Genomic DNA, 26,970 nt, shown 5'->3' on the forward strand with positions numbered 1-26,970 from the left:
TTACAAAAATGTCAGTAGTACTGCTTGCAGTTTGCAATAACTGTTGTTGCTCAGTGGTGCTGTCTTCTTATCTGTCATGAAATTGTTTTGGAGTTATCGTACTTTCATGTTTCCAGGTATCTCTGACAGTAAGAAGATTGCATGTTTGATTGGAATCGAAGGCGGTCACTCCATTGACAGCAGTTTGGCGACACTGAGGATGTATTATGACCTGGGCGTTCGTTACATGACCTTAACACATTCCTGCAATACACCTTGGTAACTAATGTGCCTGTGTTTATGTGACCATGTAATACAAAGCGGTGGCAATTCCAAGATGAGGAAAGTATGGATTCAGACAGTTCACCTGTGCAGTACTCATTCCAAACCAAGTCAACAGTGACAGGTTTGGGGGGTAAATCACTTGGGACACTGAAGGATCTGTTACGTAGTGCTTGTTACACTGACAGTTTGGGAACTTTTAAACTTTGTTAGCAACAGCAAGATTGGAAAATTGCCTCCCACTTTGCTTTACTAGAGAGGCTGCATAGGTCAAAATAGGCAACAACAAACAAAAGAAGATGCAATGATGTGGTTCAAAGATGGTAAATGCTATCTAAGAACTTGGCAGTCAGAAGCCTTTAACACTGTCCTCTCTGGCCAGCTCAGGACAGGTCCAATGTGTGGCTACAGAGATGAGTACTCGGTTCCACTCTCAGAGTGGTAGCACCTACTCTTTGTTGGATTTACAAACTTCCTTTGTATTGACTAAGGCAAAATAGAATTGTATGCAGAAAGGACTGAAAATCTGGCTTTCTGTCTGACAGATAAAGGACATTTCAGTTTATCTTTGTTTTCTGATGAAGGTTTGTTTAATTGGAAAATTTTTGACAAGTGTCTCTTTGCTTGTCTTGCATTGCTTCACAAATATGCAGCAGTCTTAAACCTGAAGACATATGATCCAGAAAATAGTTATGATTATACAGAGCACTGTTTGAACAAGATCCTTATCATGCAGTTCATTATCCCTAAATTTGGCTAAGTGATAAGACTTTTATTGTGTATAGCATAAGACATTTCAGGTGCTGATATTGTAGTCTCCAGAATGATATGATGTTTCTTCTTTCACTTCCCTTTTTAAGGTCTGAATCTTCATCTAAAGGAATACACAACTTTTATCCTAGTGTTACTGGTCTGACTGCTTTTGGCCAAGTAAGGATCTCTTTTTGAGTGATAATCTAAGCAATCTCTTATGCAACTAACAACTTCTGACCTTATCTTTTTTCAAAGATTTTCAAAGAACAAAGATTTCAAAAGTTTGAGCATGTGATGGTATGCTAACTAATTGTGAGTGAATAAATCACTATTAATATAATAGGTAAATAGAAATCCATAAAGACACAGCGTGATTATAACTAGCTGACAGCTGCAGAATTTATTTATCTGCTTACATACATCAGCTAAACAGTTTCCTTTAAGGAAATGTAATACTGACACTGTTGTCTGTAAATCTGTTTTAGGAAGTGGTAAAGGAAATGAATCGCCTGGGTATGCTGATAGATTTATCTCATACCTCAGATTCCACAGCAAAAGATGCACTACATATCTCAAAAGCACCAGTAATTTTCAGCCATTCTGCTGCATTTTCTGTTTGTAATCATTCGAGAAATGTTCCTGATGATATCCTCCAGCAACTGGTGAGTGTTGTTTAAAAACTTGCTAGTCTGAAGCAAATTTTTGCATGCATATCAGAGTGTTTACTTTTGATTCTCTCATCTCTGAATTGGATTTATAAGCAGATCCCTGAGCAGCAAGTTACATGATCACTTCTGAGATATTTTCTTTTGGTTGTGTTTTGTCTTTGGCTACAAACATTTTGGAATTCTGGTTGAATTTCCTTGATGTAGCTACTGGGCTTCTGCTGATCCAGGCCACATGAGGATGTAATGAATTCAGGGTAAAGCATAAAGGCAAAGCCTTGTGTTGCCATCTAAACTTTGACATATAGTGTTGTTGTGTTCACTGGAATATGGATAGGGAACGATCTATATAAGGTAACTAAGAAGTTTGCAGGGCACGCTCATCACTTGTCTCTTCCTATCTTTCAGAAAAGGAACAGGGGAATTATCATGGTAACTTTCAATGCAGATGTACTGGCCTGTGGCAGAGAAGTTGTTAATATTTCTACCCTCGCAGGTTTGAAGTTAATATATTCTGATTTTTGTGGGTGGCTTCTAAGAATTTCCTGTTGTCTGCATCATTTTTCAGACTGTGTAAATTATACTACTTGCTTATTTCCTTCTCCACATTAACCCAGCTCTGAGTCATTTTGGAGGTGATATTCATTACACAATAACAAGAGGACAAAGTGCATAGTTTGAGGAACTGATGCACTGAAATAAAGAACAATTAATCCCAAAGTATTTGTTCCTTTCTAGAAAACACCTTAAACTTTTCTAATTAAGAGTGCAAAACATTGCTATTTAATGGTAAAGAAAATTCTCTTGGCATATGTGGGTTATTTGTTGGAAATTAACGTGCTGTAATGATCATGTCTTTTTTGAAGATTGCTACCTGATGCACTCAGTGGAAGAAAATATCCAGATAACCACCTGTAATTATCCTGAATCCATCAATTGGATTATTAAAATTTAACCTATATTATCAGGATGCCTTTTGACTTATTTAAAAAAATATATATTTTATTATGAATCCATAATTGAGAAGAGTAGCCTGGAACCAATATGTCTGAACTGGATTATTCCTACTTGTCATATGCTTAGATGTTGCCTTCTTTGATATTTTCTTTTAGATCATTTTGACTACATAAAGAAAATTGCAGGTCCAGAATCGATAGGAATTGGTGGTGACTACGATGGAGTGGAACGGTTGGTAACATCATATATACATTGACTTTTGACCCCTAGGTTGTAAGGGGTTTGACATTCTTTGGAGCAGAAGAAGGCAGACCAAGAGAGTTGTAGCAAGTTGTTTTGTGATGAGCGCTCTAAAACAGGCTTTGGGAAAGAATGGCATAATTCATTTTTAGAACTCTGTGATGGAGTGCTCTAAATGTGGAAACTAGTCCCAACATCCTGTGAGCTCTGCAAATGTGTCTCTAGGCAGTGGTTTCTGCATACAAAAATGATGATGGAGGGTACCTTCTTCCAGAAACCAATGATGAATTACAGTAAAGCTGCTTCATCCTTCAGATGGTAAATGTGTTAGCCCAGGACTGCTGTAAAACTCTTTCCTCTGCTGTTACTTTCTAGTGGGGAAAGCCCGAAGTGCTTTGGGGCTGTGAAACCACTCCTGCTTTCTGGGCTTGGACAGCTATCCTTGGCATATGTTTGAGGAAAGCAGATCATGGAACAGCCTACAAAATAAACTCTCCTGTTCAGTCCTGGGCAAATGTTACATTACAGCACAGAAAATAAATGCATATTGTGTTATTGGGTGGCATTTACTGGTATAACCCTTAGCCTTTTTTGATTTTTATTTATTCTGAATCTTCACTTCCTCTTTTTTTTTTTTTTTTTTTGGTTTGTTTGCTCCATGCTGTTGTCCTTCCTGCATGTAAGTGCGTCTTCATACGTAGGTTAGTTTTGCTAATGAGATACTCTGTGCAGAAAAAGCATTGTGTCCCATTCCTTCTGATTATGTCAGTTGGATTCATCATTTTTTTGACTTCTCAGAGGAAGAAGTGGGTCCCAAATGAGCTCATTCTAAAAGAGAATGTGTGCAAAAGACTGATTAAAAAAAAATAATAAATCTTTTTCTGCATATTTTCAGTGAGTGACCTGTGCTGAATGTTCTTGTGTGACTCTTGCCAACAGTTTCCCTGAGGGACTGGAAGACGTTTCTAAATACCCTTATTTGATTGAGGAACTTCTTAGAAGAGGATGGAGCGAAACTGAACTAAAAGCGGTCTTAAGGGAGAACTTCCTGCGTGTCTTCAGGGAAGTGGAAAAGGTAAGATTAAAAACTAAACTGAATCTTGATTCTTACTAAAGGGGAGAAAGAAACTGCTGGTGCCTTGCTTTTTTATGCGCAATGAGAGAGCTATGAGGGAGCTTAAGCACTTAATGCATTAATTCCAAATGCCAGGAAAGAAACAAAGATGTCAAAGGAATATTAGCAAAATAAAAGAAAGTGAGAGAGAGTGGACAGAACTCTGTGTTGCTTTTTTTTCTCTCCACAGTAATCTGATAAATACACATCGTTGACTTCTAAATGGAATCACTTCACGGTTTAGATAAGCTGCGGATATTCCAGCGTCACAGCCCTTGCTCCAGCTGTGTTCGCTGGTGCAGTAAGGAATGCTGACTGCTGCAAATCCATTGAATTCTTGTCATGGGATCAGGCTCCTATCCAAAGGGCTCTTGCCATGACTAGAACACTAACAAATTGTAAACATAACATCTAGATTGCAACAAACTTTACGTGTGAATGACAGAAAGTAGTGGAGAAGGATGAGAGTGGAGAGGAGGGATGAAGAGAGACTGTATGACAGTAAGGATACCCTAAACAGAACCTTATAGGCAACATATGTATATAGGTCATATATGTTTCCAGTTGCCTTTTTAGGATATGTTAGAGGAATAGAAATTGGGAATTTTTGTTTCAGTCATTCTGCCAACATATCTGCCTAATGCTGAGTTGCACACATGGCAGACTACTGACATTATAAAGAAGCTGACATTCATCACAACTAATCAATCTGTGAGATTTAGTAATTATCTTTCTTCTAAATTAGAGAGGTTTGAGCTCTGTCTTAAGATTGTGAACTGACTTCAGGGAAGAATGCTCATGAGTTGTTTTTTTTTTAAAGGTTTTCCAGTTAATGCATTCAAACGTAGCAGGAGCTGAGACAAAGAACAGCCTGTGACTTGTGCTATAATTTATCTGTAACTAATTCTGGGAAAAACTTCACTGGAATGCAAACATGAGGATAATGGTGTTGCTTTCCCCAAGTTCAGTTGTGTTTTTTTGCAATACAGTTTGACTCTGCTCACTTGACACGGCATTGAATTTACCAGCTACATAAAGCTTTTTGCTGTTATGCCAGTCTTGCTTTCAGGTGCAACCTTTTGCATTTTTCTAGGTGCGGAACTCCAGTGGACTAATGGATGTAGGCGAGAGTGAAATCCTGCACAAAGAAGTACAAAATTCCTGTCGCCTAGACCTACATAATTATCGGATTGAGACAATCAGTTCTTTTGGATTTTCTTCTGTGGCACAGTCTTTTAGTCTGACGCTTGTAATTGTACCATATTTAATACTGTATTATGAATCATAAAGTTTATGGATCCTGGAGAGAGAGAGATTGAGTAACCTGCAATACCACTAGTATCTTTTTTTGGGGTTGTTAATGTAGAGCTCTGCTAAAATATTTTATATAAGTTCTATACTTTCACCCACATACTTGAAAGTTAATGTAGACTTTAAGTCTTGTGGCAAAAGCATTTAGGTTTTGAAGTGGTAAATTCTTTGTCATCTCGGCCAAGTCAGGACCAGCACTGTAAATGGAAAGTATTCACAGTTAATGAATAAATCCTCTAATACATGACATGTGTTTTTGGTACCCATGTTGTGGCAGTTGATGTAAATACCAGGGTCCAGAATCAGCAGATCTACACAGGAACGAGAGAATGTGACTAAGACATTAAGACATCTGTAGTGGGATGTTTTCAGATATTACTTCTTTTCACATGATGCAGCTTTCATCATCAGTCAGTGGCTTGGTCAGAGAAGACACCTCCACTCTGGTATGTGTAGAGTAATGGTTGTGTGTGTTTGTGTGTGTGTGTATGTGTTCTAGACAACAAACTGGATGATATGACTATTTGAATTCATTTCTCATGCCTGCCACTAGCTCTAGGCATCCGTTTTGCAATACTAAACTCTTATTTTTGAACCTTGACCAGGACAATGGGCAACTGGAGAGTTTATGAAGGGAGAAGGTAGGTGTCTTATATTCAGGTGTCAGCAAAATAAAGGAACAGATGTCCAGATAGTGCTGTAGATATTCTTGTGTAATTTGGGAACTGCTGTTTGCTGCATGTAATTTTATCCATGCTAAAATCAGACCATCATCAAATGATTAAAAACCATGAGATTAGAAAGAAATCTTTGGAACTTGTTTTCAAGTCCACAAGGTATGTGAGGTTAGCAACTCCTGTTTTACAGAAGAGAATATATTGCAAAAGGCCTATTCTTGGCAGGTTCTCAAGGCTCAAAGCTGGAATTTTAATCAAATAGTCTGAGATTCATCATGAAATTATAAGATGGCAGCACTAAATCTCTGTAGGGTCATTTCCCACCTCTTGCTTGTAAATACCATCTCATGATACTTGTTAATTTATCTTGTGATACATGTTTTTATTTACTGATGGAACATGTGCATAATATAACCTTAATATAAATTAAAGTCCTGTATTCTAACACACAAGTTATTTAGCAACTGAAAGATAATGCCAAGCAGAAACAGAATGGAAACAACAAGTCAGTTGTTCTCCAGAGTCACCTGAGATTGTTCCTGCCATCCATTCCTGCTTTTCGTCTGCAAGTTGGGTTTCTGGAGGAAGACAGTTCCTTTTATTGCTTCAAAATGAAGCTTCATTAGCTCTTCTGAGAAGGTGGTCACCTTGATGAGCGTATTCTTAATAGGCTATAAGCCATGTTGAATATTCTAGTGCATACAAGCCAAGTTTTTAAAAGCAGTTTCTCAACAAATATTGAGCCCAGTTATAGAGATACAATGGAGAATTACAGCACTTCTCTTGCCTTCCTGATACTGCCTAACTGGCATCAGAACTTGTTTTGTAAGTGCACGATACTGGTAAAATGAAGAATGGAATAGATATTTGCAGATATTTACTTCTTATCATCAGTTTACTTCTCATCAGTTCTTCTGCTAATAGTTTCATAAGCTGTTAGAAAACTGCCATCCATGGTCTCTTTTCACAAAATTAGTACCGTTATATTAAGTTTAATGCATATTTAAAATGTAAGATGCTTCTTTATTCCTTTCAGCCTTATAATTTGTAGTGTGTTGCCACGCCACATTCCTGCCTAATTTGTACTTTCCTTTGATATCGTAGCATGGATTTAATATACATTCCTCTTCTTTAAGATATGGATAATATTTTTACATCACTCTATTTTAGTATGCTATAGATATTTGTAGTTTACTTCCTTGTTTTATTTGTAGTGTATTGCACTTTTTCTGGATTGCTTTGTGTAATGTGTAATTTGTAATTTTGTGGCAAAACATATACATGAAATTTAAATAAAATATTGATTAAAAATGTCTAGATACTGGTGTAATCTCACAAAACAATGTAATGTTCATAACTGCAGGAAACCCTGAAATAACCATACAACTTTGCTGCAAAGGAAGGCCACGGTATTATGAGGCCTCTGAGGTGTGCTCCGCACTGGAAGATAGCTCTCCCATGATAGGCAGGAGGAAGTCAGGTAGGTTCAGCCCTGAAGCATCCCAGATGTAGGCAGTCAGCTTCATCTTTGTTCAAATGCAGCCTAACCTGGAGAGAAGTCTGAGCAGGTACTTAGGAAGACAGAAGGAGGATAACTCAAAGTCATTGCAGCAAGTCCATGATGACAGTGTTTCCTGTAGCAAATCACTTGGTCAAGCAAGTCAAGTTGTAGACAACAAGGCTTATGGGGAACTAGACAGATTGTCTGCACCAAGGTAGGCTAACTTCTGCTTCACAACATTTCTCAAAGATGTGCAATGATCTGAAGTCCCCATTTCCATTACTCATTACAATGTTAATTGACAAAATTTCAAATAAGCTGTTTGTGTGAGACCAACATGAAAGTGCAAAATCATCAAGCAAGAAATGGAATCTTAGGTATCTTGCAGTGATTACACATGTGCTATTTAGCTTATCTAATAGATGTGGTCAATTTATTTTTCTTAAACAATTAAAATCATAACGATGTGAACTGAAACACGTTAGAAAGGCACCTCAATAAAAGTGCATTTCAAAAGTGAAATCATGTCAAGATATGACTGTGATTGCTGTCTGAAAAACTGTAGTGTCCCTTTAGTCTGAGTGCTAGTGTCTCTGGTCCCATTGACAGCAGCTTGTAGAAGCAGTCACAACACTGCATTTCCAACAGCTCAAGCATAAAATGATTGCACTCTGATTTTTGTCTCCCAATGGATAGGATGATTCATCAAGAAACTGAATGCCTTTGCCCTACACTGATTAATAAGAGCAATTTTCACTGGTAATTTGCAATGTATGATAGCTAAACTGACTGATTCTGTTACAGCTGGTGGTATTACTGAAATATCAGATATAATTAAGATAGCAACTTTGTAATAGACTTTGTTGGTTGCCAAATGAAGGATTCATTGTTTACCTTTTCTAAATAATGAGTTATGCTAATGTGAATTCTGAAAACAGCTATTACTATTTCTGTAAGTATCAAAATTTATATACTACAAGGTACCTTAGGCTGGTGTTGTAAATAAGAGCCAAACTTCAGGACTTCTTTAAAAATCCAAGGCTTGTGCTTTCACATGCGATATATGCACAGCCAAAAACTCCAGACAAAATAATGCAGATTATTGATTTGATTCTAAAGGGTTTGTGCCAGCACCCTTTCCCAAGTCCCTTTTTAGACTAATGGGCTGTAGCATCCACAGAAATAAATAACTGCAATTCTCATTTGTCTCATCTGGGTATGTGGTAATGCTAGAAATGAGGCCTAAAAAACCTGTTGCTGTTTTTACACGTAGAGTTGATCTGTTAGTTAAGATCGGAGTACTTCAGTTCATGCATCTAACTCTCACTCAGTGGGTGACTTTTATGGGCCATGAAAGGACTTTCACAAGTTTTACATTGGATATGCAGTACTGAAGTTGATCAGTGCTCCACATGTGCATTCCCTCTTACATATCATTGAGCTGCTCAAGCAATATGTCAGCATATTTCTATGTTTCAAGGTCAGTAAACTTCATACATTTACTCAGGCCACCTATATTAAGTCCATTAACTTCTGTTTGACTTTAAAGTTGAGTGGCCATCTGCACCACAGAGTCAACTTTGAAGAGCTGGGCATCATTACATCTCAGTCATCTTCTGGAGTAAGGTGCTGTGCCGCGATGCTATAGCAGTTCATGCCAGTGTCAGCTTTGACTGGTTCAGTGCTACACTGCCTCTGGTCTGCATGTTATCTCCCCTGTCCCTTGTGGCAACACTGGTGCTTGTGTAACTACATAGTAAGCAGTTTTAGGGGGCTGATCTAGCTGAAAACTGTTTTCCTCTGTTTTCCTCCCTCAAGTGATAGATTTTCTGCTGATCAGCTCTCTCAGGGTTCCCCATGTTCAGTGTTAGAGGAGAGGAGAAGCAGAAAAGCAGAGCAAGACTGCAGCAACTGAGGATTGTTTTCTTTTTTTTTCTTTTTTCTTTTTTTTTTCCCTATGTTTGCTATTGGAAGCAGCAGTTTGTCTGTTTGTCCTTACCTGGATTTACACATATGGAAATGATCAACTTACTTCAGATTCTGAAAACGAAAAACATCTAATCTACAAACATGCACATAACACCCCCACCCAAAACAAAACAAAACAAAACAAAGTGGCTTTCAAATTTGCTCTTTAGATTTGTTGGATTTAATTCACAGACCCAGAAAGGTATGTTAGTGGATTTCCAGAGCTGCGTTCAGGATAGACTGACATGGGATAATGTTTCTTGGGTCATTTTGGAAGGCTTGAGTCAGTATTTTAAAAACTGTATATATTCTTTAATCTGGTTTTATTTTTTAACTTAATAGATTACTTACAAGCCTAACAACTACACAGGACACCATGAGGTGGTGGTGGGTGTTTGGTGTTCCTTTAATTTGCCTTTTTTTCCATTTTTTTCCTTTTTTTTCTTTTTTTTTAAACCAGATGAAAGTAAAATCTTTTATTAACCATCATATTTATTTATAAGTTGATTATATAATTTATATCAGAGGAAAAACAAAATTCTGTGGAAAAAAAGGAAGCATTTTTGTTTCAGTTCTGTATTTCATAGGTGTCAGAATCTCTGGTGACAGCTAAAATCTCTCAGTCTCTTGGTCTAGCATTACAGATGAGAGCTGCTCACAGACTGTTTCACTTCCTAGCACTCAAATTGCAAAGGCGCCAATTCTTTCCCCAGTGTTTATGCTGTTTGAGAAATTATTGCCACTTATGATTTTTTTTTTAATTCAAAGCAAAATCAACAAACAACCCTTATGGCATGCATCATATCCTTAAAACTGTGACCCTAGAGAAGATCTTAGACTTGGCTCAGCAGCTCCTGTCATGAAAAATCTGTTGTAAAAGTTGTAAAAGTTGCTACATGAAGTTCCTCGTTTAGCTTACATCACATAAATGTTGCTGTTTATAAGAAAGGCCTTGACGACCAGAACCAAGTGAGAAGATGCTTGATTTTGCTCTGTTTCTGTTGATTCTCCCCAGGTTGCTTTGTAACCTTCACTGGGCTAATCCTCACCCCTCTAATGGGTAAGTAGTTTTCTCTGAAATTCTTTCTCTGCATCTGGTCTCAGTATTTTTATAAAGCATGTCTTTCACCCATGGAGTCCAAAGTGCAATGAAAGAAAAACAGTGCCAAGAAAGCATGAATTCAAGTTCCCCCATGGGTTTTTCTGAGAAACAAAATAGGTTTTAAAATAGCTAAGATTAAAACTGAAGTTAAGGCAAGTTTAATACAGGTTTGAAAAGCCCATTTGGATTAATTTTCCTGAGTATCCTCCTGTAGATAAACTCAGAACATCTAAAGAATCTTAGGTAAGCCTGTGCTCAGTTTCTTCTTTGAGCCTTTTATTAAAAAGAAATAGATCACAACAAATCTATCCATGCTAAAAATGTAACTGAACTGAAAAATGCTCATTAAAAAAAAAAAAAAAAAAGGAAAAAAATGCAACAAACCCTGAACAGTATTTTTCCAGCATCTTAACCCTACCCTGAAAATTACTGCAATATTTAGCAGTTTTAGTAGAGAAAAAATTGATCCATCTCTTCTTATTTGAATGTACAGAACCTGAATTTGAGGGGAAAAAGAAAACAAGTTGGTGATTTTTCACTGTCTAAAGATGAGTTTAATGCATCTTTGTAGAAAATGTCTATTTGATGCACCAAATACAGTTATGAGTAACTTTAAAACGTGAGAAGTTTCTTAAAGTAAATAATTTTTGAATGTAAGTGGCACCATAGTGTCCTCTGGTGGTCTTTTAATGCCTAAGCTGTGGTGTATTTTCTAGGAGAACAGCAAAATTTTCAGCTGCAGTTAACACACCAACTCTTGTATAAATATAAAGTGACCTTTTCTTGCCTTTTCTTCCTCCTGGAAATGGCATGCAGAGGATTGTACGTTGCATCTCGCATGAGCTCTTACTCCTGTGTCCCCAGTTCTTCACACATGGATGTACATATTGTGGTCCTCTCCAAAGGGCCTCTTGCAGTCACTGCTCATCTTTGTCGAGGACGAACTAGATGCCAGTCTTTGTTGGGGAGAAACCTTTGCAGCCAGGTTGCCAGTTTCCGGCCTGTTTTGTTCATAAAGCTGGTTTGATCCTCGGATGTGGAGGAACAGGAATGTGCTGAAAATGGAAGTTCACAGGGGTGAAATCCTGGCCATGAACTTGCAGGACTTCTGCCAAGCCTTTTGTTGGGGGAAGCTGTACCTTGGCAGTGGCATGTTTTTTGTTTTGCTAGTTTTTCTGATGGTCAGCTCTGGGCTACTTGTCACCCAAGTTCCACTTAAGTGGGAAAAAATCCTTTTAAACAGTAAATAATAGTTATGGACCCACTGTGCGTATTTCAGCCCAACAGGAAGGGGAGCATCTGGATTCCCTCAATAACTGTTCAAATTCCTTGGAGCAAACACCATCATAGCCCCAGTAGGATACTTCTAGCTTGTAGTGGAGCAGCGTTTCCAAGATTTAAATATCCGTATTTGTCTTTTTAAAAAGTCATTGGCTTTAAAACCTGCAAGTATTTAATTCTTCCGGGTGTCAGGGCTTTGTGCCCTAGCTGTATGGGAGATAATCTGAGCAGGACTTCAGTTATCCAAATTGTTGTTTGTTTATTTTTATAATTGTTAGATCTGTGCTGTGTACAGATCTGCAATTGTGTCCTCTAACGAAAACCCTATTTCTGTTCTAGCTGGAATATATTTTTTCTGGGCCGCTATCCAGCTACTATCTCAATGATCTAGGGTATCTCAGAAATACTTTTCATGACATATGGTTTAGAAATTTCCTGTAGTTCCAAATATAGGTTCAGAGCTTGTCCCACTGACAAAGAAGAGGGATGCACTACACTGGTCTGTATTAACAGGGATACAGTATGGTTGTTATTTAAAACATCCCAATGCAGGTACTCTACTCAAGGAGTTTTAGGTATTTTGGATAACGCAGTTATGGATGTTCTCTCTCAGGTTCTAGGCCAGTGCATTCTGCGCATGAAGCTCTAGCAGGCTGTGTGTTCAGCCTGGGGACACAAACAAGACTCAACAGCAATGTCAATAATCAGGCAGGTTGCTGTATCAATGAGGCATTTCAAAGCTTCATTTAGAGAAAGTTCATTTAAACTTTCTACAAAGCTTTCTGTGATATCACATTGCTACAAAGCAATCTGAACAATGTTAGAAGTAATACAGTTTTACAGATGAATTTAAAAAATTTTCATCATCTGAATTGTAATTGCATGCCACATTCTTTTTATATGACGATAATTTTCACTTGGCCTTGAGTTTCCTAGCTAGAAACATTTATTTATGTATGTATTTTAATTAGGCATTTCCCCATTAAATTCAGGAAAAAGAGAAGAAAAGAAAAGTTGTCCTCAAACGTAGTTTCAAATGCTGGGTCTTCTTATCCTTAAACAAATTGCAAACCACTTTCATTGACAAGGAGACAAAACAGTGTTAAGTTTTGTTGTTTAATTGAAGTTAACATCACATATTCAAAGTCTGTAAGCTAACAATACTCTGGAACTCATTTATAAGGGCCTTCCAATGCATGTACTACATCCCCTTGTGAGGAGTAAGTCAGGCTATTTGGTACTGTCTGTAATATTTTCAGCTGATATTAATTCTGTGTTCATTTTTTCCTAGGATGACTATAGGAGCACCACACCAGAACCTGTGAATTGTCGTGTGGCAGGGACAGGATAAAACACTTGTAAGTCAACTGCCAGCATGGTGTGCAGCCACTATCTCATGCTGGGCCGTAAAGGCCAAGCTGACTGCCATTTTTTTTTTTCCTTTTTCCTTTTTCTTTAATACTTGAGTGGTATCACCTGTAATAAAAGGTGTTCAAGGTATCTTGCTTGCCAGCCCTGAGGATTTATAGCAGGGTCTTCAGCAGTTTACTAAACTACCCTTCCAGAAGACTCAGAGTTTCTCATACAGCTTTTTTCTGAGTTGAATAACAGTTTTTATTGTGAAAGCATAGTGACCTTTCAGCTGGAAGCTTATACCTTCTTGAAGTAGTTCATGATTACACGGTGACATAGTAAATAGGAACTATATAGTGTCTCTGCTTATATAATTTGTAGATTATATAATTTGTAGATTATTTGTAGATTTCAAAAAGCAGTTCTTGATGGTTTGTCACAGAGGAAATGATCATGGAGTTGCTGATCTTAAGGCTGCTGACTTCACTGATGCTGTTAACTAGAGTACCAAAATTCAGGCCTTTTCTTACCTAATGAGACTTGATTCTGCTGTGCCAGTCTCAACATTTTTCACAGTGAAACCACCAGACTGTTTTTCAGCAGAGCAATTTTTCTGTTTCATTGAGAGAAGGGAAATTAATATTATTCTCTCTGCTCTTTTTTTGGTTTGTTTTCACTGACCAGTGTGTATCCAAAACTGTAATCCCAAATTCTATTTAGCTTTGTTGCAAGCAGGTAATTTTCATCCGTTATTTAATGAGAGATAACAACATTGTCTCATGTAAATGCTGTAGAATTCTAGATTACTTTGTTTCATTCCAGTTCATGTTTGCTCTTAAGCTTTTGATGGCTACTCATACTATTTAGAAGTAACAATCAGTATTCATACTCAGAAAAAAAAAAGTCGATTATCCAGCTTGAAATTTTTCTCTTGCAACCCAAATACTAAAAACTGAAGTTGATATGGACAGATAACTTCTTATCTTTAAATATGGACCATCTACAAGCCAGAAGAGTCATTGTCTTTAGACAAAAGAAATATTTTGCTTCAATAAAGTTGAATAGTTTCCTAGGGCCAAATTATCTCCTAAGACATTTGGATACAGTTTCCATTCCAGAGAGGGGAGTTGCCAGTATATGTGGAGAAGCTTGATTTTTTTTTCCTCATGGGGTACAATTTCAGTTCTATTGATTTCATGATACTAAACTAATCTGTAGTGGCCAGAATGCATTTTGGTACCCAAAGACAGACAGCTTCTTGCCAAACCTGCTTTCACATGCAAGATGAGAAGAAGTGCCCGGTTTAATTCTTCCTCCTGAATAAACATGACTGCAAAAACCTTAACTCTTCAGGCATGCTTCTTATAATCCCTGTCTCCTTTTTCTAGAGCAGTTTACTAAGACCGGAGCCTTTCACTCAAAAGCTTTAGAAAGTCAAAAACAGGAAAGAAGACAGAAGACTCAGCATGAACTAAGTTGCTTAATGGTAAGTTCTCATCTTGCTTATCTATATAAATTTCTCTGTTCCCTATCAAGTAATAATTTTTCCACCTGTTTTCTTGGTGGACTCTAGATTATTATATTGTACTTACAAGCACTAATGAGACATAATTCAGCCTCAGGGTGTTAAACAGAAAATGTTACTATATGGTCAATTGTTCTGCGTTCCTGTGAGAGAAAAAATATTGCTGGAAATAAGACAGTGGACTAAGTGGCACACCAGTGTGTTTCCAGCCTGTCAGTGGTAATGCTTCTAACATCAACAGAAATGCTTTCTAAATTCTCAAAATTGGTCTACCTTGCCTACCCACAGAAATTGCTAGTAAACTTCACAGACCTCAGTGCGATCATACACAGAGGTACTAATTTTAGGGCTACTGGAAAAAAAGAATCTCACCCTTGATCACAGAGATAATCATGAGTTTTGAATAGAAGAAAATGTTTTGTTTCTCCCCCAAAACTATCAGGGCTTTTACTGATATACATAGTTAAATGAAGATACATTGTTGTCTTTCTTAACTGAGCAAAAAGACACCAGTAAAATGTAGGTTATATGAAAAAACACAGAAGTCTTAGAAGTCTTTCCACCTGTCTGATCAATGCTAGGAGGTGTAATTGTTCTGGCTTTCCCCAGAGGTGGTCTAAGTGAACTGAGAGACCTGTAACCTCTTGGCAGCAGTCACTCCACAGCACAGATCCTCCTTGTTTACTTCAAACCCCACCTAATTGAGAGTAGACCTATTAGTTGTGAACAAGGCACTTTCTCTCTTAGTTGTTTCTCTCTTGCTCATTACACATTTTTCTTTCCCCAGGTGACCTGGGGGTTGCTTTGTGAAAAAGGCAGGACAAATTCCAAAAGCTAGAGATAAGGGTCTTTTGAGTACAGGAAATGCTGAAATAGTCTTATCCTCTTCCTCTGCTCTAGGGTTTATAACCTCCCAGAGACTCCCATACATTCTGAGAACAAAACTTCCATCAGCACTGGACTGACTTGTCACTGTACACAGATTTCTTGAATAAGGCTTATTGCTAATCAAAAATCTACAGAATTAGTTTGAGTTGATAGCCCAGAGAAAAATGCATGAACTGTTCTCTAGAGCTTTTTTCCTCCAGTGATTACATAACGCATTAAGAAGGGATCCTTTTACTTTCAAGGCTAGCTCTCAAATGCAGACAATAAATAGCATTATCAACTATTAATTCATCTTTAAACGCCACGCGAAGGCTGCCCTATGCAAAACGAAGGCCAAGATACCCAGCCCTGGCGCCAGTGCTCTTTCAAATGTGAAGGCCAAATTGAATTGTGCTCCCTGAGGGATGAGGGGTTGAGGGGCAGGCGTGCCCAGGGCTTTACAGCCCCTGCCGCCACCCAGGCGTCCGGCGGGGCTGCCGGGGGGCTGTCAGACCCCACTGCCCCCAAGAGTGGGACATAACAATGGGGCAGCCCTGGCTCCCAGGCCCTGTTTCAGCAGCGGGGCCACACTTCATCTGCCCCGGCAGTCTGCTGCCTTAGCAACTGTCTGCTTTGCATGTGGCTGGAAATACGCTGGGTCTAGCTGGCGTACAGCTCTCCCAAGGGGAGTATTTCGCTGCTCGGCCCCTCCAGCCCCTTTTGTGCAGTCATGCTTCCCGTCTCCCTCGGGCTTGCCTCGTTATTTCCGAGCGCTTCACAGCCAGAGCACGGAGCGAGGCGGAGAGGGGCAAGCCCAGGAACCACCCCGCTGCCACCCCCAGCACAGGAAGCGGGGACAGGGACAGCTGCCGCATCCGTGCTTGACGACAGCTCCTGTAAAGGCTCTCGATGTGCTTCTAATTAAGTCGATGCCTTTAATTAAGCCGCTGCCGATGGGTTGAGGACCGGGGCTTCCACCCCAGCCGCCCCCCCGGGCCAGCCGCCGCCCTCCCCTCATGGCTCCCGCCCAGCAAATGGCGGCCAGGCCGGGGGGGGGTGGGCGGTGAAACCCCCCCGGTGCCGAGCCCACACCGCGCCCCGCCGCCCTCAGGGCCCGGCTCCTGTCAGGACACCCCCTTCTTCATCTTCTTCCTCCTCCTCCTCCTCTTCCTCCTCGTCCTCCTCTCCCTCCTCCGCGCCGCCCCCGGCCCCTCCTCCGCGCCCAGCCCTCGCTGCGGGGCGGCCCCGGCCCTCCCGCCGGCCCCGGGGGCGGCGGCCGCCGCTCCGCCTCGCTTCGCTTCGCCTCTCCTCGCCTCGCTTCTCCTCGCCGCCCCGGCGCTTCGGAGGGGAATGGGTGGAGTTGAGGAGCGCGGTTTCCTGAGAGGAAGTGACCGCACGGGGCAGGAATGCGCCGCCGGCTCCGCGCCGCGTCCCGCCTGCCTGGCCGCCGTGCCGCGGGGAGCCCCGGCAGCCATGCCGCACTTCACCGTGGTGCCGGTGGAGGACAAGCACCGCGCCGACTACGACAGCGTGGAGGGGCTCAGCTGGGTGGACTACCGAGAGCCGGCCGCCGCCCCAGCCGCCGCGGACTCCTACGACACCGTCAGCTCCGACGGTGAGCGGCCAGGGCCGGGCTGCGGCTGCCGGGGCCGCTGCCGGTCCCCGGCGGGGCGAGCGCGGTTCCCCCGCCCGGCTCCGCCTCGCCGCGGCACACAAAGGCGGCCCCCGGCTGCTCCGGCACCGCCGGCCCCGGAGATCCTCCCCGGGGAGATCCACCCTCGGGATCCCCCCCGGGGGCTCTCCCCCGGGGGCTCCCCCTCGCTAGCCCGGGGCGCCGCCGTTATCGGGCCTCCCGCAGGCGATGAGGGTGCGGGGAGATAGGCGCCGAGAGCTGCGGTCCCGGGGAGAGCAGGGATGGGGAACGCGGCGAGGGCACCGCTTCCCCTGCTGCCGGCACCCCGAGGAAGGCGCCTGGGCAGCGAGGGCTGACACCGGGCCCTGGATGCTACAGCAAGTGTGTGGTGGCGGGGAGGCTGCTCTCGGGCAGAGCTTTTTGTTAGCGGTTCGTGCATTCCGCTTGCAGAAGGGAGCCGTGCCTCGGGAAGGGATCCGGGGCGGTGCGCGGTGTGTTTGGTTATCTGGGTAACTGGTGGCAGCGCTCAGCCTGCCTTGGTGTTTTTTAGTGTCAATGCAGTGAGTGTTTCCAGCCAGCAAAGGAAGAACACTTAGATGTGGAGAGCGGGGCGGTTCTTCTAAAAGGTTATTTCAGCTCTTTGCGGTGTCTTATGTTTTTTCTGCTTTAGTTATGTTTAGTCTTGTAGCCTTTGCGAGGAGGATCTTCCCATGGGCTCAGCACGTGAATCTGACTTGCCCTCTGTGAATCACGCAGGATTCTAGGCAACAAAAGAAAAATCAGTAAACACCTGGCCTGCTCCTCCTTGCCTGTGCAGTCAAACCTTTCATAATGCAAATGTTATGGGATGCACGATAATCCCCAAAGGGAGCCTGCGCTATTCAGGCCTGCTCTCAAGGAGGAGAAAAGGGTTGTTTTGCTGAGTGATACTCAGATGTCGTGAGATCAATATCCAGTTTCTGGCTTGGCATTCTCTTTGGTTCTCTGTGAATTTGTTCTCCAATCTCCAATGTATACCTTGTGTCTTTTTTTTTCCCATAGTTCTCAAATGAATTTTAGATTTCATATAGATCTAATGTCTATTATGTTTGCTTTTTTTCCAGCATGCACATTTTGGGCTTGTGGAAGGCAAGTGTCCTTCCCGACTTGTCAGTTTCCACAGACAAGTTGAGGTGCTAGCCCTAAAGGCTGTGTAGGGCCTTGACTTCACTTTATAAACAGGTGTACTTGAAGTCCGGGTTACTTGACGTATAGTTAATGTGTATGACAATAATAGATGATTTTTACCCATCTGAGCAGGTTGTTTCTCTGCTCATTAGTTTTGGCTGGTAAGAGGAACCTGTGGAAGCTGCTGCTGTGGGGGATAAAGGAAGGTCAGCTCAAGCTGCCTGTTGTCTGGCTATCACAGTGCCTGTAGGGTGTGGGCAAGCAGCGCACTGAAAGATGTTCAGCTCCCTGTCCCAGTCTGCTGGTACTTGGCAAGCTCTGGTCTCTGCAGCACACAGAGCCACGCTGCTGGAACTTAGCTCAGTCTCTTTATTTTAAAACCGATAAATATCTGGTAACATCTCCATTAATGTACAGTAGTTAAGTCCTGTTTCTGTTTGAACTATAACTGTCTTCTATTTTTTAATTTACTTTCACAGTAATTAAGTGTTGTTTCATATCCTCAGGGTATGCGTATACAGATACGTTTCTTACCTACCTGTACTGACAAGAGTGTTCTTCCCCACTGCCTTGTCGATCTCCTCCTAGGCTTCGTGGGTTTATGGCTCTGCAGAGGGGAATCTAAACTCCCCCCCCACCCCGTGTTATTCTTGGTGCTTCCTTCCGTATCCTATGCAGAGAGCAGGAGTCTCGCCTACCGGGGGAAGAGTCTAAAACAGGACCTGGTAGGGATGGGAAGCTCCTGTTGGAGGCCAAATATCTTACAGCTGCTTAGCACCTGCATTGTGGAGCAAAGAGGGGGACCTTCCAGAGCTTTCTGTGGCAGCAGATTGAGGGACTCACGGTGGGACCGGTTGATGTTGGTGATCTCTCTGATTTTAGATAAGGTAAAGTTTGTTTGACTTAAATGCAGGTTGTCAGTTCTGGGTTGTGGCCCCATCAAAGTGCGCATGATTCATGTTGGCACTGCAAGAATGCACGCAGAGCTGCCCGAACAACGCCAATTGTCCAGGCTTTATCTGCAGTCAAGTAGTGCCACAGCCAGTATAAGGGACTGCTGAATTTTCTTCAGGGAAATCTTTAAGTGGCTTGCTACTCAGAACGTTATTTCAAGACATTTAAAGACTTGTTTGGGTTGCTCAGTTGATCAGGGATGGGTTAAAGTGACTGAGTAATGATATGGCCCTTCAAGCCTGTGATTTATCATGGTAATATAACTGCTTATAGCTGGTCTCTAGACGCAAAGTAGGAGATCTGTTGTTCAGATACTCCTTGCACAATGTCGTAAGCTTACAATTCTGATGGATTCTCATTTCCCTCTGACCTTCTTACTCTAACCTTTTTCATGGTCTTGTTTGTGAATGCTTTTTCTCTGAGTTCTGCATTATTTGGGATATTAAGTGATGTGGTGTCACCTAAGCAACACAGAGGTGAAGCCATTCTGCAATAAGAATTTCTCATCAACCCCTTGCATAAGACAATATTGGTCAGTGCATAACAATTCACCCTTCCCAGATAGCTTCACTGCTGGCTTGTGAATAAAACCAGCATTTTTCTTCTAAGCAGGTCCTTCCTACAGTTAGTGCTTGTAATAGAATTTGACATCTTCCATTTAGAAAAAGAAGCACAAAGAATTATCCTGTGATCCTATGACAAACACGTGAACCCTGCTTTATGGTTTGACAGGGATGAGAAATGTGAATTTGGCATCTCTTCAGTCTTTGAAACAACGCAAGCATGTTAGCTTGGGTACACAGAATAAGAAAAGGGAAGGGGGGACTGAATAGTGGTTAAAAACCCTACAAAAACAACTAAGCTTTGCTTTAACAGGAATCTCAGCTTTACAGTGGTTGCACACCATGTTAACCAAAGTGCAACAGTGTCATGTGGCCCAAGGGAAGTTATTTATCCTCCTGTGACTTTTGTTTGTGGAAATGAGACACTAATCAGCTTGGTGTCACTAACCAACCTTGGTCAGCTGCCACCCTTGGGTTTTGCCAATGAATTGCTCTACTTCTGTTCCAATTATCACATGGCTTTCTTTCAGCCCACAGTTTTCTAACTAGACTTGAGACCTTTTCCTCATGCTTACAGTCTGCATCGGTACGTATGACGTCCTTGTGCAGCAGCAGGTTGTGCTGGTCAGTTTTAACAGGCTGGTTTGGAACCGGAGTAGATGGATGAAGGAGGTTCTGCTGTGAAAGCAGTGAATTTTTACTTCTTCCCAAGTCACTGCTTTTTAATATGTGGTAACTGAACAGTGAAGGTTTTAAGTTGTTTGCAAGAGTTGAATTGAAGCTTGCATAAAGTATATCTAAAGATACCTTTAATGGAGATGCATAAATCATTCAAAAATTGCTCTGCAAAGCTCTTAATTCTTATACATAGATGTTTTGGCGAAGTCCAGAGACAAGATAAAATTAGTCAATAACAAATTAGATATTGCAGCTAAATAGCAGTGATAAAAATACGTGTCCAAATATATTTTAGGTTCTCTTAAGTTCAAACCAGGACTTGTGCTAGTAGCACTGTGGGTCAATGATGCTGTTAGAGTAGACATAACAGTGTATTTTTGCATAACCTCTGTAACACGTGCATCTTCAGCGTTATTTCTGTTGCCTCTAAACTGTAAAAAGAAGTCATGCAAGAGGGGACCTGGGGAGGAGTCAAGGCAGAAACTCATAACAGTTTGGGAGAAAAGTCATTTGAGAAGAGAAATATACCAGTGTCAGTCATCTGTCTTCTCTGGTGATTTGTTCACTATTGTCTGATGAAAATGATACAGATTTCTCTGTATCTTATTCAATCTAATTGTATTTTGATGAGGAAAGGTAGTTTTGTTTCTTTTTTCCTGTTCTGCCAAGCTTTGCATCACATTTTTCTTTCTCTGTGTGAATTTGGAGGTTTTAAAGGTGTCCCATGAGTGCTGAATATGTTGGTATTTGTTCTTTTTATTTAAAGGTGGTTTTGAGATACTCTGACCTGAGTTATTGTACTCTACTATAAACATAATTAGGATACACAGCAATTGTTATCATTGGAAACACAGATCCTGAAAGGGGTCTTAGCAGCAGTTATCCTTGTGAAGCCCAGTAATTTTTTCTGTTTGTGCAATTGGCAATTAGCACAACACAGATAGCAGTGCCAAACTCCAGCGTGCTTTTCCAGTATACAGGTGCATAGATAAGTGGACTGTTGCTTCAGATAAGAAAAGATAAGCATGTGGAATGTGAAAAATGAAAGTGGGGAAGTGCTTTGTAAGATGATTAGCTGTGTATAACACTTGGGTGGGGGAAAGGGATTGCAACCTGAAAGCAAAACCATTTTTCTGAGATTTGCTGCGAGATCTGGTATGACTTGTTTTCATGGATTCCCGGGTGGATACCTCAAGTTTCTTGGTCTTTTTTAGTAGTGTGTGGTCTTGTCAGGTTTAACTCATCCATAAAAATGCTTGCCACGGAAAGAAAAGGTTCACATTACTGCATGAACTGTTAATTTTGCTAAGCATGTCTCTCATACCTCCAACTAGTACCGTGATTAAGACAGAGCTGGTGAGGCAGCAGCTGTCCGGCACTAAAGGGACCTTAGTGCTAGCTGCTGGCTGCCAGGAGACTTTAACTAAATATAGAAAAACATAGCCCTTTTTGTGGGTTCTCTGGTATTTGAGTTATTTGGAAAAGCTCAGCAAAGGCCGTGTCTAAGTAAGCTGAAGGCAACTCCTGTAGCTGTGTGTGGGTCTGTAGGTCGCAAAAAATAAGAGAAGATAGGGAAAAAAAAAAAGCCACCAACTGTCTTTTGTAGCTGCTGACATTTTTGTGCTTAGGAGAACACCTGTATCAGAAGGCTAAGCAGCTGTACATGAAAAGACGTGGATTTTCTATCTTTACCTGCAAATGCTTGCTCCTTTTGACTTGCTGAGCTTCAAACTAAGTCTCAATGAAGCTCTTTTTCTAACCTTTTCTTTTTTTTTTCAATATGCTGGAGCTCTGTCTTTTATTCAATTTCTGCACTCTCCTAATGGAATTCAGATCAGGTTTTGGGTTTCCTCCATTGTATTTGTGGTACCTGTCTCTCTCACAAGTAAAACTGATTTGTGTTGTTTATTCCATTTGCCCTTGCAAATTTCTGCAGCATTCCACTTCCTTAAAGAACATAGTGACGCTTCCTTTCTCCCCCAGTTCTCGGCGACAGCAAAATGAAGGAATACGTTTCTGCATGTAAAGTTTAAATTTGACTTTTGCTCTAAAGTTACATGTGGAATGGTGACTAAGTAACTTTGCAGCTTCATTGAGGAGGAAATGTAGCCAAACACACTAAGTGCCATTCACTGAAGTAGAAGAACAAAAACTTGGAAGAAAATCACTCTTGGTGATCAGTGCTTTCTTTTTAAGTGCATGTAAGAGAATGGGAACACACAGTGCCACAGAGAGAGCAAAGCTGCATTTGGTGCGTTTTTCCATTCCAAGACCAGGTTAAAAATTTACATCTGCTCTTGACTACAATGTAAGAAATAACTTAATATGCAGACTGATTTTGTATTTCAGCAAAATTTATATTACCAATCCACTGGTGCAAGACTTACTTGATCAAGGGTTTTGTATCTTTAACCCATTGGTTAAAGTTTTTTTTCATTTGTTTTTGGAAATACTTTGTTATATGAGCTATGGATAAAAAAAAAAAGGCACCGTTTTAACACATGATCTGAAGTCTACTGGAATTACATTTTAGGAATGTTTGTGTTGTCTTCAGTAACCTTTTGAATCAGAAATTTTGGATGTCATGCCATACTGAGCTGATTTGCATTTTCACAGATAAGAAAGTTTCAGTATTTTTGCTGTTTGATTTTGTAAATCCCTTTTCCTACTTTGCTTTCAATAGGCATCTGTTTAAGTGATGCCAAGTGGTCCCTTAGTGGTGAGTAGTACTATCTTTTGTTCATTCAGCTGAGCTGCTTTGGATGACTTCTTTCAGTATACTTGGATTTTTGTCACACATGGAGAACTGCATCTTTCCCGCTGGCTGCTGTAGTCAGTGCAAAGCCGACAAAACCTTCTTTTGATGCATATAAAACAACAACACCATACACCAAAAATACCAGCAATATCAAATATTTGAGATACATTAAATATGTTATCTTTAAATATAAAATAGCTACATGACCAGGAAAAATACAGATCTTATAATCTATGTGTGGTTAGCTTCTCTTCAGGGTTTTGGATGTGATAGCATCTTACATGCTGTTATGTGGCACGGGTCCCCTCTCTTCTGTCATCCAGTGCACACCTATCCAGAGGTTGTTCTGTTGGCTGCAAACTGCCTCTTTGTCCTGAGTGGCCCTTTCAAACTGTCTCTTTTGGGCCATAAAAAGAAGTTTGTGAGTTAAAGGGGTAGGTTTTTTTTTGTGGTAGGTATTAGGTTTGGCCTGGAAAAAAGAAAGCTTTTTTTTTTCCTCAGCAGTCTTAATTCATGTCTGAGCAACAGAGGTGTGGGTTAGGACAGTGCTAGGAATTCTTCCCCCCCCCCCCCCCCAAAATATTTGCTGCTATTAAAGGTACTTGGTGGAATATTTTGAATCATCTTTTGATCTTCATTCTGCTCTGTAGAACAGAGAGGTGGGGTTAGATGTGCAGGATAAAGCACTAATTGACCAAAAAGAGCTTTGGCTCCATTCATTAGCTTATGGATGAACGGGGAAGGTTGATCGCTTGGCAAAACTGCCAAGTTAGCTGTCTTTGCTCATGGGAGGCAGCCTAAGACTTGTTGGAGATGTAAGTGAAATGTCATTTTGCTAAGCAGATGGTGCAAGGCCAGTGCCAGGCTGTGCAGGGCAGCTGGGGGGAGAGGTGAGGGAGAAGATGCCAGTGGTAGCGAGAGGACAGACATCATCCCAGCTTTGTCCTGGTGGTCAGAGTGCAATGGCAAGAAGCTGGTCTGCTTAGGGCATGCCATAACAGCATTTCCAGAGCTATTCGGGTTCTGGCTTTGCCTGATGTCACCTGGAAATGTGCCCCATGGGTCTATCCACTTGAATCCAGAACCCTTAATTTGCCTCCCGAGTGACCTGTGTTCTCCTAGTAGCCGAACTCTTTCATTGACTGCCACGTGGTCCGTCATATAACTAGGATGCAATCCATTGATCACTTAGAAAATTAGAATCAAAGCTGCAAGCTGATGTTGGAAGCTGGCTTACAGGGAACTGCAGCAGAGATTGTATAACAAGATCCTGGGAGAGGAGGGATGACGCAGGCTGTTTTGGACAGAGGCATGCAGTACTACGTACAGGTTCGAGCTAATTACGCCTGAATTAAACTGTATTTATTTTCTACAGCTTATTTGCTATCTTTCATTTTTCCTTTTCCAGTATCCAGCATTTTTTTGTTTGAAGAGTTTAGAACAGCATCTAGTCTTCACAGTTATCTCCTTACGGTAAGGCAACAGAGTGAACGTTTGCCTTTCACTTCCGTGTCAAAGGGAAAGAAGCACTCTTCTGGTGTGCCATTAGAAGCTGCCCATCTGCTGAGTTAGGGTAACTCCTAAGGAAACTTGTTAAGGCTTGCTCTTGCATACTTTAAATTGCTGATTGAGGCAGTAAAACACAAATCTTATGCCCTGGAGTATAATTGCTTTTCATAGAATTATCTATAGCAGTGCTACCTTGTGTCATGACTCTGTCTGTGCTTGCAGGCTGAGCAGCCCTGAGCTTAATCGCTGTGTGCAAAGTCCACCTCTGGATTTTCATGGAGGAAGTCAAGTCTGGGTTGGGACTTGGAGTAATTCAAGGTGACAGTGTAGCTGCTGCACCCTCTCTGATGGAGAATAGCACATTACTGTTTCTCTTCTGCTTTCTACCTTTGTATTCAGGAGTTTTGCAGTCCTGATCCACCTCTAAGTAATATATCTGACTTCCCTTTCACTGCCGTTGCCATAGTATATATTTGTTTTCAAATTTGATGCATAGGACAAAAAGTAGGGGTTCCCTAACCGATTTGCAAGTCTCATCTCAGAACTTACTGCTCACAAACATTTTCTGCTTTTTTTTCTGTTCCAGTTATCACTGTTCAGTCTGTTGGTTTATGAAGTGTTCAGCACCAAAATTGGTTTAGGGTATTCTATCACCTCCCTCCAGGATCCCTTCCTTTCCCTACATTCATAATTTGTATTCTTTACTCTGTACTGGGACATGATCTCCAGAGCAGAGCTGTTTCTAGAGCATCATCAGCAAAACCTTGCCAACCTTAGCCAAATTCAATTCCTGCATGGATGTAACTTAAATCCAAGTCATATTGCCCCAGCAGAAACAAACCGTTTACTTTTGATGTGGCTATATGTCCCAGAGAATGTAGGGGCGATGTCATGGATTAGTTTCAGGGGCATTGCAGCTGGACGTGTCAGGAAGTCTAGCTGAGCTTTATTTGCTACATCCCAATGCTGTCTAACCAGACAGTGGGATGGTTATCTGCCTTTTTGTACAGTGCCCTTTAGTGTACATGCAGGGAGCTTTAAAGTTGTAACTGAAGGCAACACATAGAGAATAATGGTGGTGCTTTGCCCTTGCCCTTTTGAAGACACAGTATCTTTTGTGGTGGAAGCACGTGTTTGGCAGGTAGGCTAAGCTCACTGTTAGATGTCCCTGAGTTTCCTCTGACTTACCTTCTGTTGCATGTGCTTTATTTAATTCCTGACCGGTGGAGCAGAAGTGACCATGGTTGCAAGTGAGTTTTGGACATTTGTAGCACTTCACACAGAAAGATTGACTTTTCATCCTTGGAGCATATACATCCTTTTTTTCTTTCCCTTAGTTTAAAAAAAAAAAAAAAAAAAAAAAAAAAGTCCCTTGCATGCTCTGTTTTCACATGGAACAAAGTCCTACTCAAATGCAAGAAAAATCTAATAGTTTCCACTTTCTGTATGAATTAACTGACAGCAAATAAAGCATTCAGGGGTTCACAGTAAACTGACAGATAAAATGGATGTCTTCTCATTGTCTTCCAAGAGTGGATAGTAAATGTCTATTACAGACATTGTGTAGTATGTAATGTGTAACGTGTACATACATTGAAATTCTCAAAGTAATTTAAACCTTTAATTGAAACCTTTTTTTCAGTTACTTTCTGTATGTCTGGAGATACTTAGCACTCTTGCTTCCATCTCCTCCAGTTCTACTTGCTCTCTTGCTCTACATTTTGTGAGCTGGTGACAATACTGACTTCATGGTCACTGTTCCCAGCTGCTTGTTCTCACTTAGTGGCTTGTGCAGTTGGCTTTTATTCTTGGTGTGTTTTCTTTCTAGTCTATGTTCATCTTTCTTACTGCACAGACATGCTTAGCGGAATGGGTACAGGGCTGGAAACCATTTCCATTTTTTGATATCAGAGAGAAAAGTGAATTGAATATCCCATAGAATCTGTATGCCAGACTCGTAGACGTAGCTTGGTGCCTTTCAGAGAAACTGAGAATGTATTTTAGCATTTTCCCTGCAGAAAAACATTCTTCCTGTGTTTTGACACAGGGCGTGTCTTATCTGAGATGCCTTCATGCATGTGAGGGGACTGAGTTTCAGGGAGGATAGTCGTGAGAAAACGATTTGGAGTTGTT

General features: G+C 41.1%; 2 protein-coding genes and 1 long non-coding RNA gene across 7 annotated transcripts in view; all 3 read left to right on the forward strand.

Annotated features, from left to right (window-relative positions):
* LOC101794820 (dipeptidase 2) overlaps positions 1 to 7,295 on the forward strand; it is a 48,034-nt gene extending 40,739 nt beyond the window's left edge. For all 4 annotated transcript variants that reach the window (XM_038185373.2, XM_072043925.1, XM_038185372.2 and 1 more), the window contains 7 exons: positions 117 to 258; positions 1,122 to 1,191; positions 1,500 to 1,676; positions 2,088 to 2,175; positions 2,792 to 2,867; positions 3,816 to 3,951; positions 5,084 to 7,295. In XM_038185373.2, the coding sequence (XP_038041301.1) occupies positions 117 to 258; positions 1,122 to 1,191; positions 1,500 to 1,676; positions 2,088 to 2,175; positions 2,792 to 2,867; positions 3,816 to 3,951; positions 5,084 to 5,278 (884 nt within the window). In that variant the 3' untranslated portion in view covers positions 5,279 to 7,295. The remainder of the gene's footprint in view (positions 1 to 116; positions 259 to 1,121; positions 1,192 to 1,499; positions 1,677 to 2,087; positions 2,176 to 2,791; positions 2,868 to 3,815; positions 3,952 to 5,083) is intronic.
* A 3,084-nt stretch (positions 7,296 to 10,379) lies between these two features.
* Positions 10,380 to 14,684, forward strand: LOC119718139 (uncharacterized). The gene is made up of 3 exons (XR_005268807.2): positions 10,380 to 10,507; positions 13,122 to 13,188; positions 14,572 to 14,684. It is a non-coding gene; the product is annotated as an uncharacterized lncRNA (long non-coding RNA).
* A 2,132-nt stretch (positions 14,685 to 16,816) lies between these two features.
* The window catches only part of SLC12A4 (solute carrier family 12 member 4), a 49,341-nt gene continuing 39,187 nt past the window's right edge, over positions 16,817 to 26,970 (forward strand). For both annotated transcript variants that reach the window (XM_027467019.3, XM_027467022.3), the window contains exon 1: positions 16,817 to 17,190. In XM_027467019.3, the coding sequence (XP_027322820.1) occupies positions 16,926 to 17,190 (265 nt within the window). In that variant the 5' untranslated portion in view covers positions 16,817 to 16,925. The remainder of the gene's footprint in view (positions 17,191 to 26,970) is intronic.

This window comes from Anas platyrhynchos, chromosome 12 (genome assembly GCF_047663525.1).
Source record: "Anas platyrhynchos isolate ZD024472 breed Pekin duck chromosome 12, IASCAAS_PekinDuck_T2T, whole genome shotgun sequence".
NCBI classification, from domain to species: domain Eukaryota; kingdom Metazoa; phylum Chordata; class Aves; order Anseriformes; family Anatidae; genus Anas; species Anas platyrhynchos.